This window comes from Capricornis sumatraensis, chromosome 9 (assembly GCF_032405125.1).
Source record: "Capricornis sumatraensis isolate serow.1 chromosome 9, serow.2, whole genome shotgun sequence".
Classification (NCBI taxonomy): Eukaryota; Metazoa; Chordata; class Mammalia; order Artiodactyla; family Bovidae; genus Capricornis; species Capricornis sumatraensis.
The window spans coordinates 19,810,303-19,827,969 of record NC_091077.1 but is presented as its reverse complement, the minus strand read 5'-3'; the positions used below and the strand labels follow the sequence as shown (position 1 = coordinate 19,827,969).

The window sequence follows — 17,667 nt, the reverse complement described above, 5'->3', positions numbered from 1 at the left end:
CCAATTTCACCCCTTCTCGCGGTCAAGTCCAGCCCACCCGTTTTCCTGGTCAATTTCCACCTCGCCTTCCTCTCGTCTTCCCCACCTCAGCACCTCTTGCTCTGCAGAGCAAGGTCAGCGCCTGTGGGTTCCCGCCTCCCGCGCTCCTCGCTCGCTCCTGCCAGCCTCGGTCCTCCGGGTCACTGTCTAGCCGCCGCGGCCTTGGCCCCAGCGACTCCCGCTCCGCATCCCCCCTCCCTCTGCGGGCAGCGGCTCTCCTCCCTCCCCAGAACAGCTGAAGGTCTCAGTCACCTCGGAGGGGAGCGCAGGGGGAGGGGAGGGGCGGGGGAACCCGCGGAGGGGGAGGCGGGGAAGCCTTGACGTCCCTGCCCTGGACCCGGCCCGGGGCTGGTAGGGACTGGGGCGCCCGCCCGCCCGAGCGCCCCCTCCCCAAAGTCCCACCTCCCGGTCGCGCGCCGGCGGCGGCGGTGAAAGTCTCTCCGAAAGCGTGAAGGGGGATTGGAGGAGATTTTATTTCCCTTTGTGCCCGTGACTCGGGCCGGATCGAGGCGGCGGGGCCGGGGACCCCGGGCTTGGGTCTCCCCCTGGAGCGGTGAGGAGCGCAACAAAGGATGCGCCCCACCGGGGTCACCGTCCCCGCGGCCCAACTTTGCGCGCGGCGCCCGCGCCCCCGGAGAGCCCTCTCGCTGCGTTGAGAACCCAGGCGTCCGGGCTGAGCCAAGGCTGGGGGCGTCCGCTGGCGGCGCTGTTCCCGCCCTCGGCTCCCAGGAGGGGTATTCCAGAGCTTCCCGGAGGCGGCGGGTGTCCGCGCCCTGCACGAGACCGCTCTGCCCGCGGAAGCTCCGCGCGCTTCCGCGGATGCCCCTGGCTCCGGCCGGACTACCCAGCGCTCGGCGTTCAGGGCCCCGCGCGACGCCCGCTTCCCACGCCGTCCTTCCAGAGCTGGGCTAAGGTGCACTTTTGCTCCTCCTTTCCCCTCCCTCCTCTTGTCTCCTCCTTTTTCTCCCCTTTTCACCCTCCTCTGAGCCCAGCCAAAGCGCACACCTGATCTTTCTCCTCCTCCTTCCCCTCCTACCTTCTCCCTGGGGGCCCTGCCGAGGAAGAGGGCCCAGAAGAGGGCATGCGGGTCCCCCGCTGACAGTGGCCAGGTTTGGGGTGACACGCGCTCAGATGGCCAAGTGGCTCCGAGACTACCTGAGCTTTGGCGGTCGGCGGCCCCCTCCGCAGCCGCCCACCCCCGACTACACCGAGAGCGACATCCTGCGGGCCTACCGCGAGCAGAAGGATCTGGACTTTGAAGACCCCTACGAGGATGCCGATAGCCGCCTAGAGCCCGATTCCTCCGCGGGGCCCGGGGACTCCAAGGGCCCTGGAGACGCGAAGTACGACTCTCCAAAGCACCGGCTCATCAAGGTGGAGGCAGTCGACATTGCCAGAGCCAAGGTCTTGCTGGGAAGCCCCGGGGAAGAGGTGCGTGGCTAAGTCCCCTAAGCTGAGTGGGCCCCGGAGACTGGGTGGGGAGGGCCAAGCTGGCACATCCAACCTGGATTTTGGGGAGCTTGTTTAGGTGTTACCCCAGGGGCAGACCAGGGCACCAGCCCACTTCCCCCAATCCCCCACCTGCTCGGCAGTTTGATGTCTGTCTCCTTTCAATGCACAGTGCTGGCTGCCCGCCTCCCTCTCTCATTGGCTTTGTACCCCTTTCCTCCAGCTTTCTAAGTCTTCCCTTCTGGATCCCTTCCCCCAGCTTCCCTTCCTCTTACAAGCTGAAGGGATCTTCCTCAAACAGGTCTGAGTGAGTCGGTTTCCTATGGGGCACTTCAACATCCTCACCACCCCTCTCCACCCTTCCTCTGTTACACTCCCATTTTACGGAAGTGGAAACTGAGGCTCACAGAAGAAAAGTGACTGGCCCCAGGTCACAAGCTTGTTTAGAACTTGAACCAGACTTGCTTCCAATGCCCATACTTTTTTTTTTTTTTTTCCTAAATGATCAGAAGGTCCACCATACACCATCAGCAGAGACAGAAAAGACTTCAAGGGGAATTATGGGAGACTGTGTCTGGTAGCTGGGCTTCTCTGGCGGCTCGGATGGTAAAGAATCCGCCTGTGATGCAGAAGATCCGGGTTCCATCCCTGGGTCGGGAAGATCCCCTGGAGAGGGAAATGGCAACCCACTCCAGTATTCTCACCTGGAAAATGCCATGGGCAGAGGAGCCTGCCTGGTAGTGGTTAGTGGCACAGAGAAAGGTAGGAGGAGGCAGGGAGTCGGGGAAGCAGACAAACTAGGATCAAACCCTGCCTCTGACTTATCAGCTGTGTGACCCTGAGCAAGTCACTTGCCCAGTATGTGCCTTGGTTTCCTCATCTATAAAATGGGGATAAAGTACTTACGGAGTGTTGGTACTACCAGTAAATATATTTGAAGTCTTTTAGAACAGTATTGGCACCTGATAAACATTAAAATGATTGAAAGAGGGAGGTAGGGGTCAGAGAGGAAGAGAGGAAGGGATGATCTACTTGCAAACACTTGTGGGTGGAAAAAAAAACCACTTGCTTGGACAGGGTGTGTCAGATAGATCAGAGACAGCAGGCAAAAGGTGTACTGTACCCATGCTGGGCATGCTGGGCACAGCATGGGTACCCAGAGCTAGGCTTGGTACCCCTGAGTCCTTGACCCCCTCTCTTGCCTTTCTCTGTCCAGTCAAAAGTCGACACCGAGTACTCGGACCCCTTTGATGCCCAGCCCCATCCACCACCCCTGGATGATGGCTACATGGAGCCCTACGATGCCCAGCGGGTCATGAGTGGTGAGTGACCAGGGCTTGGAGGAAAGGTGTCAGGCTCCCAGGTGGGAGTGAGAGCTGACCAGTGTCCTTGGCCTCCCAGAACTGCCATGCAGGAGGGTGCAGCTGTATGACACCCCCTATGAGGACCAGGACCAAGAACTGGGAGATGGGACCCCTTCAGGGCGGAAACCTCGACAGAGTCGGCTGCCCCAGGAGGATGAGCGGCCAGCAGACGAGTATGACCAGCCCTGGGAGTGGAAGAAAGACCATATCTCCAAGGCGTTTGCAGGTGATTCTCTTAGCCTGATTTCTGAAGATCTGTGTCCTTCTGTTTTCTGCTCTGGTCATATCCCCTGTTTCAACTAACAAAGTAAACCACCATCACTTGTCACTTTGGTAGTTTGTTAATTCTCACTAAAGTGTGAATGACTGATAGTCATAAGTTTCTTTTTCCAGGAGAACCTGTATCTTCCTTGGAAACTGAAACCCCTTTAATTAATTTATTTATTTTTATTTTATCTTATTTTATTGACTATGCCATAAGGCTTTCAGGACCTTAGTTCACTGACCAGGGATTGAACCCAGGCCTTTGGTAGTGAAAGCATGAAGTCTTAACCACTGGACTGCCAGGGAATTCCCTGTAACCTCTTTTCAAGTGCAGTGGAATCTACTCATCTGCTTACTATAGTGCAGGAATAGGCTTTGGTGTCAGGACTGGGTTTGTGTCTCTTACGACTTTATCTCCCTGAGTCTCAGTTCTCTAACTTGTGCCTATTGAGTAGAGCACTTGTAAACTGAGTGTTAAAGCACTCAATTACATGGGAGCTTTGGGGAAGAGAGAAGCATTTCTTAGAGTCAGTTTCTGAGTTGGGTGAGCTTGGACAAGTCTCTGAACCTCAGTTTCCTCTTCTGTAGAAAGAGGAATAATAAGGTCACTTAGGGCTTCCCTTGTGGATCAGCTGGTAATGAATCCACCTGCAATATGAGAGACCTGGGCTCGATTCCTGGGTTGGGAAGATACCCTGGAGAAGGGAAAGGCTACCAACTCCAGTATTCTGTCCTGGAGAATTCCATGGACTGTATAAGTCCATGGGGTCAGAAAGAGTTGGACACGACTTCCACTTTTCACTTTCAAGGTCACCTTTAAGAAATAAACTCCAGGAAGAGTTGTGCGAACGCAAATCTGCCCAAGAAGTTGTATAATTGTGAGGGAAATTGGAGCTAGTGCCTCAGTCTACCAGTCTGTATATCAGGGGCGGTTGTCTAACTCTGGGCTTTCCTGGTGGCTTAAATGGGAAAGAATCTGCCTGTAATGCAGGAGACCCAGGTTTGATCCTGATTGGGAAGATCCTCTGGTGAAGGAAATGGCAACCCACTCCAGTATTCTTGCCTGAAGAATTCCAAGGACAGAGGAGCCTGGTGGTCTACAGTCCATGGGGTTGCAAAGAGTTGGACATGACTAAAACATCTATTTCTGCTTTATTGACTGTGCCAAAGCCTTTGACTATGTGGATCACAATAAACTGTGGAAAATTCTTCAAGAGATGGGAATACCAGACCACCTGACCTACCTCTTGAGAAACCTATATGCAGGTCAGGAAGCAACAGTTAGAACTGGACATGGAACAACAGACTGGTTCCTAATAGGAAAAGGAGTACGTCAAGGCTGTATATTGTCACCCTGCTTATTTAACTTCTGTGCAGAGTACATCATGAGAAATGCTGGGCTGGATGAAGCACAAGCTGGAATCAAGATTGCCGGGAGAAATATCAATCACCTCAGATATGCAGATGACACCACCCTTATGGCAGAAAGTGAAGAGGAACTAAAGAGCCTCTTGATGAAAGTGAAAGTGGAGAGTGAAAAAGTTGGCTTAAAGCTCAACATTCTGAAAACAAAGATCATGGCATCTGGTCCCATCACTTCATGAAAAATAGATGGGGAAACAGTGGAAACAGTGTCAGACTTTATTTTGGGGGGCTCCAAAATAACTGCAGATGGTGACTGCAGCCGTGAAATTAAAAGACGCTTACTCCTTGGAAGAAAAGTTATGACCAACCTAGATAGCATATTGAAAAGCAGAGACATTACTTTGCCGACAAAGGTCCGTCTAGTCAAGGCTATGGTTTTTCCAGTGGTCATGTATGGATGTGAGAGTTGGACTGTGAAGAAAGCTGAGTGTCGAAGAATTGATGCTTTTGAACTGTGGTGTTGGAGAAGACTCTTGAGAGTCCCTTGGACTGCAAGGAGATCCAACCAGTCCATTCTAAAGGAGATCAGTCCTGGGTGTTCTTTGGAAAGAAGGATGCTAAAGCTGAAACTCCAGTACTTTGGCCACCTCATGCGAAGAGCTGACTCATTGGAAAAGACTCTGATGCTGGGAGGGATTGGGGGCAGGAGGAGAAGGGGACGACAGAGGATGAGATGGCTGGATGGCATCACCAACTCGATGGACGTGAGTCTGAGTGAACTCCAGGAGTTGGTGATGGACAGGGCGGCCTGGCGTGCTGCGATTCATGGGGTCGCAAAGAGTCGGACACGACTGAGCGACTGAACTGAACTGAACTGAACTGAGCGACTAACACATTCTACATTCTCTATGACTTGGCCAAAATCTCGCAGAACTTCCCACTTGCCTCTCTAGCTACGTCCCCTGCTCTCTGATTTATCATTCAGGGAACTGGCCACCTTTCCATGCTACCAGATTCAGGAATGACCACACCCCTTTCTTCTGAAGGCTAATTGGTTGCTGATGTACCAATCCTTCCCCAGCCTTAAACCCAACCCCTCTTGTTCTGGATTCTGATAGGTTGCCCTAGGCTGGCACCGGCTTCCTACTGAAATTCCATTGGCTTGCTCCTATCTCACCCTCTTGAGATAGGTGGGACTTAACCGTTTTCTCTTTAAACCTTCTCCTCCAGTTCAGTTTGACAGTCCAGAGTGGGAAAGAACCTCGGGCTCAGCCAAGGAGCTCCGGAGACTGCCGCCCAGAAGCCCCCAGCCTGCAGAGCGCGTGGACCCGGCCCTGCCCCTGGAAAAACAGCCGTAAGTGAGGAAGCTGAAGATGGAAGAGCCGGGTTGAATCCCTCCCTTCCCCATACCAGTAACAGATTCCTCGGACCAGGTGGGCTGGAGGAACTTGGATTCATTCATTCACTTCATTCTTCAACTAATCTTCACTGAGCGACAGAGCCTGCTGTGTGCTAGACACCCAGCTTGGTGCATAGCAAAAGCAAGTGTCTCCCCTCCCTCTGGCCTCAGATTCTGGGTTCAGATCCCTTCCCTTCTCTGTAATTTTTGGCTTCGTGACCTTGAGCAAGTCACTCACTCTCTCTGAAGCTCTGGCTCAACACTTCCAAGAGAGTGCCTGCCTCACACAGAATAGGGATTTCCTCCCTTTCCTTGGGTGGGATTTATAAGCCTGAGAGCGAAGAGACAAAAATCATTCTCACCCCCAAGAGATCTTGCAGTGAAAGTGGGAGGATCAAGATTTTGAAGGAGCTCCAACTTTAGGCTGGAATGAAGCTCACAAGCTGTGAAAGTCTGTGTGTTCTGTGTTCCTCTAGCCTAGATGTTCCTCAGACAACTCCCTGAGCCCTGAAAGCCCAGCCCTGTGAGTACCAGGGTGTGTTTAGCACAGCCATTCCCAAACCTCTTAGGTGGCTGATACAGGACTACCTAATTAACACAAGCATGGGGTATTTTCTTTCAATACAAACAACTTCTTGGTGCTCATTGGTCTTTGACACTTTGCTCCCTCTGTTTGAGCATGTTAAAGAAAAATATTATGTAAAGAATGTATAGGTAGGTGGGGATATGTTGCTGTTGTTCAGATGCAAAGTCCTGTCTGACCCTTTGTGACCCCATGGACTGCAGCACTCCAGGCTTCCCTGTCCTGCACCATCTCCCAGAGTTTGCCCAAGTTCATGTCCATTGAATCGGTGATGCCGTCCAACCATCTCATCCTCTGTCCTCTTCTTCTGCCTTCAGTCTTTCCCAGCATCAGGGTCTTTTCCAATGAGTCAGCTGTTCGCATCAGGTGGCCAAAGTATTGGAACGTCAGCTCAGCATCACTCCTTCCAAAGAGTACTCAGGATTGATTTCCTTTAGCATTGACTGGTTTGATCTCCTTGCTGTCCAAGGGGCTCTCAAGAGATGCAGGATGCAGCAAGCCTCCTGAAAGTGATGTGCAAGTGATGCAAGTTGGAGGGAGGGGTTGAGGACACCTGGGCACTCAGCTGAGGGAGGCTGCAAAGACAAAAGTCAAGGGTACATGTTGAATTGGAGCAGCTGCAGGTGGACCTGGGTTTACCTGCCTCCCAGAGAGACCCTTGTCTGCCTGAAAACCAAGTTCCTCTTGAGAAATCCAAGGGAATTTGTCTCCCTTGTTTGCCTGGATGTCACAAGTCCTTGAATGAGCTGTGCCTGCATCCAGCCGCAGGATGTGTTGGAAGGGGGATCGCCTTCAGGAGACATCTGTCCCCACCCCCTAGGTGGTTCCACGGCCTGCTGAGCCGGGCAGATGCCGAGAACCTCCTGTCGCTCTGCAAGGAAGGCAGCTACCTTGTGCGGCTCAGTGAGACCAGCCCCCAAGACTGCTCCCTGTCCCTCAGGTGAGACCCCAATTCTCTGGAGGGACAGAGGGTCACAGGACTGCATGCCTTCGACTGTCCAGCTTTTGACTGAATTCAGCTGGAGAAGAGGAGTGTGGCTTCAGGAGCCAATGGGTGGGATTTCCAGGGCAGATGGACAGAGCTTTCAGGCCAGGGGGTGGGGCTTATGGGAGCTGTTGGCTGAGCTTCTAGGTCAGAAGGCAGGGCTTTCAGAGAGGGTACCTGCATGGTTCCGACTGAAAATGAGCTCCCTGTCACTGGAGGTATGCAAGAAAATGGAGAGGACGTCATATAGTAAATCTAGAACTTCAGTGAGATGAGGAACTAGGTGTCCAAGTTTCCTCTGGACTCCTCCCAGGTTTAAAAGTGTATCCATTTGTGTCAAACCAGGGCCAAAATCCCAGTGGCCCTGTAGACGTTTGAATTTGATACCCTGGTTCTATGTGCTTCTCTGCCTAAGATTCTAAGTGTGTCTGATTACAAAACGCTCCTAAGATTCTACCAGATTTCTGAGTGTGAGATTCCTAAAAGGTCAAGATTGAAGAGGGTTTGGAAGTAAGTTAATATCCTGCCTCTGCCACTTCCCAGCTGTGTGACCTCAGCTAAATCATTCAACCTCTCTTGGCCTCGGTTTCCTCATCTGTGAAACAAAGACAATGACAGCATTCAGTTCGTTGTAATACTATGATTAAAAGAGGGGGGAAAGTGAAAAGTGTTGAGAAGAATGCCCAGGAAACAGGAAGCGCTTAATTCATACTAATGATGGTGATAGGACCATTTCCAGGTTCTATGTCATTCACCTACCAGAGATGTAAAGGAAAGGGACCCTAGGGAATTCCCTGGCTGTCCAGTGGTTAGGACTCCATGGGTGAGGGTACAGTCAGGGAACTAAGATCCTGCAAGCCTCATGGAAAAGCCAAAAGCAAAAAAAAAGTGTGTGTGCGGGGGGAAGTTGGAGGTCCCTTGACTGAGGGTAACCAGGATGGGTAGCACAAGGGGTAAGGAGGTTTGGAGAGAAAGTGCCTTCTGTGTTCTTGGGGAGGGACCTCCGACTGGGAGGAACTCCAGCCTGTCTTCACAAGGGACAAGCGCAGAAGGCATCCCACAGTGTGGAAGGAGTCAACAGCTGATGCCAAGTGGCTGTTAACCAGAAATATTTGGGGATGCCAGGCTTGGGTTCCTAGGGTCATCCAAGGATTGGCTTTAGGTTTGGAGGGTGTGGGCGGGCTTGAAGTGCTGGGTACCCTTTCTGACCTGACCCCTGTCCTCAGGAGCAGCCAGGGCTTTCTGCACCTGAAGTTTGCGCGCACCCGAGAGAACCAGTTCGTGCTGGGTCAGCACAGCGGCCCTTTCCCCAGTGTGCCAGAGCTGGTGCTGCATTATAGCTCCCGCCCGCTGCCCGTGCAGGGTGCCGAGCATCTGGCCCTCCTGTACCCGGTGGTCTCACAGACCCCGTGACTGGAGCCTCAGCCCTGTACGCTGGGCTGTGGGACTCCCGTTACTGGCTGCAAATGCTGGAGGTCTTTCCAGCCCCGGGGGAGGCTGGATGGAGAGGCCTCTGCTCCTCCAGGCCCTGCGCGGCCCCCTTCTGGGTTCTAGGGCCCAGCACTGTGTCTGGAACCCCTCCTCTGGCCTGGCAAATAAATAAGTTATTGTGTGTTTCAAGTGTTCTTTCTGGGAAGAGGGAGCTCAGCCCCTGAAGGAAGAGGGGAGGCAGCCCCGTGGAGGGGAAGGGTATCCCCGGCTCTGTGTTTTGGGGGTGGAGCCAAGGTTGGAGCCTGAATGGCTCACAGGGAGGGACCAACATTCAGAGAGCTGTTGACAGGCAGGGAGAGAGCGGTATGGAGGCAGATAAAACCTGGAGACAGGAAAGACCGGCTGATTAAAAAAGACGGCGAAACCGAGGGGGCGAGGCTCTCAGGCCAACCCTGCCCCCACCCCGCCCCTCCTTCCTATCCTGGGCCTGTGGCCACGGGCTGCCGAAAAGGACATCTGTCCCCATGGAAACAGCAGACGTGGGGGAAGGGAGCCAGGCTCAGCTGGTGTCACTTCAAGGTGATAGTCGGGCAGGAGACCCCGGGTGTGGTGGGGGGGGGGGCTGACAAATGCCAGGAAGCCCCAATCTCCCCCCTCACCCCCCTAACTCCAAGCCTGCCTAGGGAGGGGGTAGACACCAGTTGGGGAGGGGGCATGCTTCCAGCTCCAGGCACTGTTTGGAAGTGAGGGACATCACTTCTCTGCTAATTGGACATGACCCTCCAAGGATAAGAGGGGGAAAGCTCTCTAGCCCCCTCACCAGAGTCGTCCTCCAGGACCACACCCCCAGATGACTCCCCGATGGCTCAAATCTCTAGCACTGCCAAATTGCCACGGATACTGGCTTTGCTTTCTTCATGAACCTTTATTGGATATTCTTGGGACAAGGGAGAGGTCCATCCTCATAAAAACAAGTACGGGGTCTCTAGAATAAACTGCTGGACTCTGTGACCCCCTAGGAATAAGTCACATCTTTATATAGTCGCTGGGGGGAGGTCTTCTCTGGCTCTCCTGGGGTTCTGATTTCTCTTCCCACTTCAAGGAACCCTCTTGACCTTGGCTGCCTAGAGGAGCCTGGGCCAGGAGAGATTCTGACTGCAGAGATGGGGTGAATGGGTCTGGGACTGGGGCAAGATTTGGGAGCCAGATGCGACTTGGGGGTGGGGCGCTGGGGGAAAGAGATCGAGCAGAAGCTTTGGCCCTTCTGATCCTCACTGTCCAGCACCTTCCTTTCCACAGGCCATGCTTCACTCCTCCTTGGGGCTCTCCGGGGCCGGTATAGGACGTTGCTGTAGATTGGACTGCCTGCATTGGGGGATGGGTGAGAGATGACACCAAGAGGGGACAGTCATTTAAGAGAGCCTGGTCCTCTCCAGCCCACTTTCTGGGGGCTTTGTCTATGCCCCTGAAAAAACACGGGTGTAGAGGCCAGCCTTCCTCATCCATTCCCCTTCTCTGCCCCCCAGCCTCGCCCTCCCTCCTTCCGAAAGGAGCAGGTATCAAAGTCAGGAGATGCGTTCCCGCCTAGTCAAGCAGCTGCAGTTTCAGCTTTCGCGACGAGGGGGCGCGATCGCCAGGGGTTGGCGGTGCTCTTGGGAACCTTCCGCCCTCTGCGCAGCTACCTGCGCGGTTCCTTACCTGCATCCCCGTTCCGGCAGCGGCGGCGGCCCCAGATCCCAGCGCCCAGAGCGAAAGCGGCCACGGCCACGGCCACGGCCCCCGTCACCAGGGGCGCGAAGTAGAGGCCTGGAATGGGAGAGGGGGTGGTTGGCGGGCTGCCGGAGGGCGGGGCCGAGGGGAGGGGCGGAGCTGAAGCAAGGTCAGGTAGACGGAGCTCACCTGAGAAGCTCTGGTCCTGTAGCCAGCCACCTGCAGAGAAGAAACCTGTGTCTCAGGCGAGCTCACCTTTGAGTTCAGCATCCTGCACCCCTTTAGGATAACAGCCCCTCTACCCCGTGTGGAACCTCAGGGTTCTTGCACCTCCCATGCTGTGAGTTCAGGCAAGTATTTGTTCTAAACCTCTTTCCTTTTCTGAAAAATGAGACTAAGCATGCCTATCTTGCTGGGTTATTGTGAATACATTCCAGACCCAGTAATAAACTTTTTTTTTTTACTTTATTTTACAATACTTAAACTCTTTAGATATAATCACTTTAAAGTAACATAATCTGGGGACTTCCCTGGTTGTCCAGTGGTTAAGGCTCTGAACTCCAAATGCAGGGGCCCCAGGTTCGATCCCTGGTCAGGGAACTAGATCCCACATGACAGAACTAAGAGTTCACATGCTGAAACAAAGATTCCGCATGCTGCAACTAAGACCTGGCACAGGAAAATAAATATATATATTGAATAAATAAATAAATTCACCTAGTCTGATGAGAAAGCACTATTATCTGAATTTTGATAACTAAGGAAACAGGCACAAAAGAGTCAAGTCGCTAGCATAAGTTCACAGAGCAAGTGAATAGCCCAGTGGGGATGTGCTTTCAGGTCTGTGTAATTGACAGGAACCCCAGCCAAGGCACTTTCTCCTGTGACCAAGACAAGACCCAGAGTTCCTAGCCCCTTCATCTTCCACGTTCTGAAGTTGGCAGTGATCCCGGGGTTGGGGGGGGGGGTGGCTTCCGATGGGGAAGCCAGCTGTGCAGAGCTGAATTCCGGCCGACCCAGCCTCGCTCCCTCACAGCTGCCAACAACTCTCAGCCTGGTGCCTCCGCTACCCCCACCTCTGCTAATTGGTAATTGGCCCCCTTGTCCCTGGAAGCCAAGGGTTGGTGGGGGGCGGTGGTGGGGCGGCCATAACACACCGCCCTGGAGGCAGGCAGTGGGCAGATCCTGCCAGCTGGAAAGAAATGGGCATCTCTTGAAGCTAGGAATCTGAGTGGTGCTTCATTTTGCCTGATAGGAGCCAGGCAGGTGCCCAAGGCCCTGAGGAACAGTGGAGAGTGCAAGACCGCAACAGGTCAACTTGCAAACTCTGCAGGGTTTGGCCCTTATGTGGGTGTCAGGCAGAGTTGGAGAAATGTGTGAGTCGGGCTCTGGAGAAAGCTGCCTGCATCCCGGCATGTGTGGGTGGCTGGACGTGTCTTGGCCCTGGCTGGGCCTTAGCTTTATTCTCTGTGAAAGGAGGCTGCTGGCTAAGCTAATCTGGAAAGTTCCTTCCAGCCTTGAGAGTCAATGGTTTTCTTTCTTGTCTGTTTGTTTTGTGTATGTGTTTTATTTTTGGCCCTGTGGAATTGAAGCCGCGCCCACTGCAGTGGAAGCATGGAGTCCTGACCACTGGACCACCACAGGGAAGTCCTGACAGTCAATGGCTTTCAATTCTAGATCCTGGAATTCTAGAGTTTTCTGCTCTTACATACTCTGTGATTGCAAAAGGCTAAGAGTTTATCTATTTAAAGTATTTCAGACCCTACAATTCTAAGATTCTAGAATCTTCCATGTCTTTGTTTCAGTGTTTCTCAACCTTTTTTTCATTATCAGTCCCCTAAGAAGGCTTTCTAAGAACCTTCATTTGTTCCCTCATGAAATGTTAATACCACAGATATGCTATAAATCTGTGGGCTATCTGCATATCTCTGCTTTATACATAAAAGGATAAGATTTTCTTTGCTCCCAAGAACCAATGTTTACCTTCTTAGGGGTGATAGTCCCCATGGATAACATATGCTGCAGTTCTCAGAGCTTAGAATTTATACCTTTAGGATTCTCAAACTGCAAGATTCTGCCTTATGGTTTGAGATTCTAGAATTGTTTTCGGTACAATACAACTGTGTCCATATGTTGACCAAAAGACAAGTTCTAGGGACTTCCCTGATGGTCCAGTGGTTAACACTCCAATGTTGCCAATGCAGGAGGTGTGGGTTTGATCCCTGATCGGGGAACTAAGATCCCACATGCCCCCACAGTGCAGCCAAAAAATATTTTTTAAAAGAAGTTCTAGATTGTTCATAGAAGTCTTATTTATAATAGCCCAAACCCAGAAGTTGCCAAAATAGCCATCAGGAGGAAACTGGACTGATCAGTGGTGATGGAGGGCACTGCACAGCAAAGGAAAAGGACGAGCCATTGCTCCACATACTGACACAGAGGAGTCTCACAGAGTGTCGAGTGTCGGACACAGAATGCACTCTATGATTTCACTAAGTAAAACAGGAAGCCAGTTAAAATAGATTTATGCTGCTATAAGTCAGAATAGTGGGGGGGGGATGGCATTTATAAGGAGGCAGATACGTGTGTTGAGCAGGGTGGTGAGCACCCAAGTGTGTGCAGGTTGTGAGAATCCATTGTTGTGATTTGCGTTGTTGTTGTTTAGTCAATAAGTCATGTCCTATTCTTTTGCAACCCCATCAACTATAGCCCATCAGTCTCCCCTCTCCATGGATTTCCCAGGCAAGAATACTGGAGTGGGTTGCCATTTCCTTCTCCAGGGGGATCTCCCCAAGCCAGAGATCTCCTGCATCACAGGCGGATTCTTTACCACTGAGCCACCAGTGAAGCCCATTATTTGTATAAATCCCTCCAAAATTCATATGTTAAATCCTAACCTCTAATATGAGGGTAATGAGAGGTCAGGGCCTTTGGGGGGTGGTTAGGTAAAGGGTAGAGCCTTCATGAATGGGATCAGTGCTCTTATGGTGGTCCGTCCAGTGGTTAAGACTCTGCCCTTCCATGGAAGGTGGTGCAGTTCAGTCCCTGGTTGCTGAACTAAAATCCCACATGCAGTGTGGCACAGCATTCCTCAGTAAAAGGGACCCTAAAGAGCTCCCCAGCCCCCTGCTGCTACATGAGGACACAGCTAGAAGGTGCAGGCTATGAACCAGGAAGAGGCTGCTCACCAGAGCACGACCTTGCTGGCGCTTTGATCTTGGATTTCCAATCTCTAGAATTCTGAGAAATAAATATGAGGTTTATAAGCCACCCAGTCTGCAGTGTTTTATCAGTGATCTAACAGACTAAGATATCCACGAGCCGGCCACTTGCGGTATGGGCATTTCTCTGTACGGAGGTTATATTTGAATAACACAGTTTATGGAACCGTTCAAGAGTGTTTATGATTGTGATATACTGGAGCAGGGCTGAGTAACTACAGCCTGTGAGTCAAATTCAGCCCTCTGTTTTTTTTTTTTTTAATAAAATTTTATTGGCACCCAGGCCCTCCCATTCCCTTAAGCATGTCTATGGAGGCTTTCACACTATAACAGCAGAGTGGAGTCATCACAACAGAAACTGTCTGCATCTGCAGACTGTTTCTAGGAATCTGATTTAGAGAATTTAGTTGCTAGGAGTTTGAGATTCTAGAAGCTTAAGATTTCTAGAAGTTCCAAGTCCTCCCTGGCTTACACCCCTGCCCCCCACCCCATGCTCTCATACCTGTCTCCACCAGGAGCTGCGTCCCGTTGCCCTGGGCCTCCTCCCAATCAGGGATCTCCACGGTTGCCCCACACACATAGAGTCCACTGTCATTGAGGCTCACGTGGTTCAGCTGCAGGGTGAGGTTGCCAGGCGGCTGCCAGGAGAGCCATCCCTGAGGCCCACAGACATCCTTGTTCAGACTGCCATTGATGATGTGTGTCTGGCAAAGGATGTCAACGTCCTTGATCCACTCGACACGGAGCTGCTCCCAGGCTGGGTCCTGCATCACCTGGCAGGCTAGAGTCACCTGGCTGTCCTGTCTCACCTGCAACAACTTCGGTGCCTGCTGCACAGTCAGGCCTGTGGCTCCTTGCAGGACTGGGGGAAAGAAGAAGTGAGTGAGACCTTCTTAAGTGTGTGTGTGAGTGTGTATGTGTGTGTGCTTGACTTACTTCCCTAGCCAGCCCACGGGAATAAGGCAGTGAGAGCCTGAAAGCTTACTATCTGTGTGATCTTTGCAAGGTCATTTCTTGCTGAACCTCCATGGCCCCATCTGTGAAATGGGTATAAGTCTCTCAGCACTTGTGAGATTTCAAGGTGAACTCTATGACATGTCTGGCTCTCAGCCACAGAAAGATTGCCTGGAGTGTGCCAGACCCTGATCTGGACCCTGTGGACACAGACACATGGGTAACTGAGACAGACAAAAGCCCCTACCCTTGTGGAGCTAACAGTCTTGGGGGAGAGACACAGGAAGTCATGAAATGAGAATCGATGGAGGAAAGGAATGGGGAGTGGCAAGAGATGATAAGGATGAAATGAGAGGGTGTCCTTATAGAGGATGATCAGGGAGGGCCTCTCAGAGGAGGTGACATTTGAGCAGGGATGTGAATAGTAAGATGTATTCAGGGCTTGCCTGGTGGTACAATTAAGAATCCAGCTGCCAGTGCAGGAGACACGGGTTCGATCCCTGGTTGGGGAAGATCCCACGTGCTGTGGGACAACTAGGCCCGTGCTCTGCAACAAGAGAATCCACTGCAATGAGAAGCCTAAGCTCCACAACTAGAGAGTAGCCCCTGCTTGCCGCAGCTAGAGAAAGTCTGAGTGCAGCGATGAAGACCCAGCACAGGCATAAACAAATAAAATAAATCTTAAAAAAACGAAAGAAGTAGTCAGTCGTCCGTGAAGAATGGGTCATGCAAAGGTCCTGAGGCTAGAAGGGGCCTGGTAAGCTGGAGGAACAGGGAGGAGGCCCCCAGGATTGGAGCAGAGCACATGAAGGGGAGAGAGGGAGGAAGTGGGATCAGAGAAGTCAGCAGGGCATGGCTTTTAGAGACCTGTGGGCTGTGTGGGTGGAGGATGACAGAGGTGGGGAGGTGGGTGGGGGTGGGGAAAGGGGAGCAGTGTACTTTTTTATCTAAGCGTGATGGGAAACCACGGGAGCAGGGAGGAAGTGTGGTCCAGTTAAAGTTTAAAAAAATCACAACCATTGCCATGGTGAGAACTGACTGTGATCTTCATGGGGCAGGGGTGGGGTGGGCGGGCGGTCAGGATGGCCAAGAAACCAGGGTCCAGGAGACCAGTGATGGGACCCAGACCCTGGAAAAGAAGAGGTCAGAGTTTGAACAGATTTTGAAAGTTGCCTGCAGAAGAACTATAAGACCTGAGTTGGTCGCTGTTCCCCTGAAACTGTCGCAACACTGTTCATCGGCTATGCTCTAACACAAAATAAAAAGTTTAAAAATAAATATTAAAAAAAAAAGAAGAACTGAATTGGGAGGGAGGGAAAGAGAGATAGTGGCAGATTTCCAAGGTTCTTAGGCTGAGGGACTTTGTGAATTGTGGCGACTTTAGGCCAAGATGGGGGACACTGAGGGCCTTCCTTGGCGGTCCAGTGTTTAAGACTCGAGCTTCCACTGCAGGAGGTGTGCGTTTGATCCCTGATTGGGGAACTAAGTTAATCTCACATGCCACACAGCCAAAAAAAAAAAAAGATGAGGGACACCGAGTAGAAGAAGCAGGGCTAGAGGGGAAAGAAAGAGTTTGCTTTTGGCCATGGGAAGTCTGGGTACCTGTTAAATGCCCGCCTAGAAGGGGTGAGTTGCTGTCAAGTTCCTGACATTTGGGGTGGAGTTGCAGCTGACCCTAAAGAGAGGAGATGCAGGGAAGAGTATTCCAGGCAGAGGGAACAGAAGGTGCAAAGGTCCCAGACGTAGGATCAAGCTCGATGTGTTGGGATGAAAAAAGAAAAAAAAAAGAGGAGTCAGCAGACTGGCCATGGGAGAGAGAGGGAATGCAGAGAGCACAGAGGACAGAGCGGCAGGCAGGGCCAGGTCATACAAGGCTCATAGGCAGGTCCCGGTGTGAATTTTATCCTAAGGCTCCCTCTATGGATTTTAGCTAGAACCGTTCAACCCTTGCGGGCTTCCCTGGGAGCCCAGATAGCAAAGAATCTGCCTGCAATGCAGGAGACCTGGGTTCAATCCCTGGGTGGGGAAGATCCCCTGGAGAAGGAAATGGCAACCCATTCCAGTATTCTTGCCTGGAGAATTCCATGGGCAGAGGAGCCTGGCAGGCTACAGCTCATGGGTTGCAAAGAGCTGGACTCTACTGAGCAACTAACACACACACAGAGTTCAACCCTTGTAAAGTTCTGAGTATCAGGGAGAGAGACAGGGTGTATTTGGTAGAGCGGAGAGACTAAGGTTTCAAGGGGGCTCTGAACAGGAGGGGCAGGCAGCTGGAGTGAAGAGTCACAACAGGATGGGGGCCAAGGTAGGGAGATTCAGATACTCACCCCAGAACTGCACCAGGAGGACCAGCATTGTGTCTGGGGACCCCATTCCTGGCCCATCAGGCTCCTCTCTCCCAACTGGCGCCCTGCCACCCCCTTTCCCCTCCCGTGTGACAGACTTCCTGCCACAGAAGCATAGGTGACACTCCGCCCCCACCATAGAGGCATAAGTGACACCCAGGCCAGCCAGCAGACATCCGGTGGCCACTACTGCTGGGGCTCCACTTCCTGTCACTTGTGCCTCAGTTTCCCTCTTTTTTTTTTTCCAAGGCGAAAGGCAATACGTGTATGTGATGGAGATAAAGTGAGTGAAAATCTTCCTAAAAGACTACAGAGGGACTTCCCTGGCTGTCCAGAGGTTAAGACTTGGCCTTCCAATGCAGGCCGTGCGGGTTCAGTCCCTGGTTGGGGACCTAAGAGCCCACAAGCCGGGAAGCCGAGAAACCAAAACATAAAAGAGGAACAATGCATTTTTGAAATATACATTTAAAAATTGTATTTGTTTACCCATCTTTGGCTGTACTGGGTCTTCATGGCTGCATGTGGGCTTCTCCTGTTGGGGAGCACGGGCTCTAGGTG

At 52.2% G+C, this 17,667-nt stretch overlaps 2 protein-coding genes and 1 non-coding gene across 3 annotated transcripts; 2 read left to right on the top strand and 1 right to left on the bottom strand.

The window, feature by feature from the left end:
• The first annotated feature begins 1,170 nt into the window (after positions 1–1,170).
• On the top strand, positions 1,171–8,861 carry SHD (Src homology 2 domain containing transforming protein D). The gene is made up of 6 exons (XM_068981452.1): positions 1,171–1,470; positions 2,705–2,810; positions 2,890–3,078; positions 5,712–5,835; positions 7,284–7,403; positions 8,675–8,861. Exons 1-6 carry the CDS (start codon positions 1,171–1,173, stop codon positions 8,859–8,861), a joined length of 1,026 nt encoding a protein of 341 aa, XP_068837553.1.
• Positions 8,862–9,190: 329 nt separating this feature from the next.
• Positions 9,191–17,137, bottom strand: TMIGD2 (transmembrane and immunoglobulin domain containing 2). Its single transcript, XM_068981008.1, has 6 exons — positions 17,092–17,137; positions 14,313–14,672; positions 10,779–10,808; positions 10,578–10,685; positions 10,155–10,244; positions 9,191–9,261 (listed from the first exon to the last, which is right to left on the bottom strand). The coding sequence occupies exons 1-6, from the start codon at positions 17,135–17,137 to the stop codon at positions 9,191–9,193; spliced, it is 705 nt and encodes a 234-aa protein (XP_068837109.1).
• On the top strand, positions 11,117–11,189 carry TRNAW-CCA (transfer RNA tryptophan (anticodon CCA)). Its single transcript has one exon. It is a non-coding gene; the product is annotated as a tRNA-Trp (tRNA).
• Positions 17,138–17,667: the final 530 nt, after the last annotated feature.

Coding starts and splice junctions, on each gene's coding strand:
- TMIGD2 (XM_068981008.1), bottom strand. CDS start 17,137: ATGGGGTCCCCAGACACAATGCTGGTCCTCCTGGTGCAGTTCTGGG. Junction 14,673..17,091: donor CCTCCTGGTGCAGTTCTGGG/GTGAGTATCTGA, acceptor TCTTTCCCCCAG/TCCTGCAAGGAGCCACAGGC. Junction 9,262..10,154: donor GGAAAGGAAGGTGCTGGACA/GTGAGGATCAGA, acceptor TCCTGTCTCCAG/GTTTTATCTGCCTCCATACC.
- SHD (XM_068981452.1), top strand. CDS start 1,171: ATGGCCAAGTGGCTCCGAGACTACCTGAGCTTTGGCGGTCGGCGGCCC. Junction 1,471..2,704: donor TGGGAAGCCCCGGGGAAGAG/GTGCGTGGCTAA, acceptor TTCTCTGTCCAG/TCAAAAGTCGACACCGAGTA. Junction 7,404..8,674: donor GACTGCTCCCTGTCCCTCAG/GTGAGACCCCAA, acceptor CCCTGTCCTCAG/GAGCAGCCAGGGCTTTCTGC.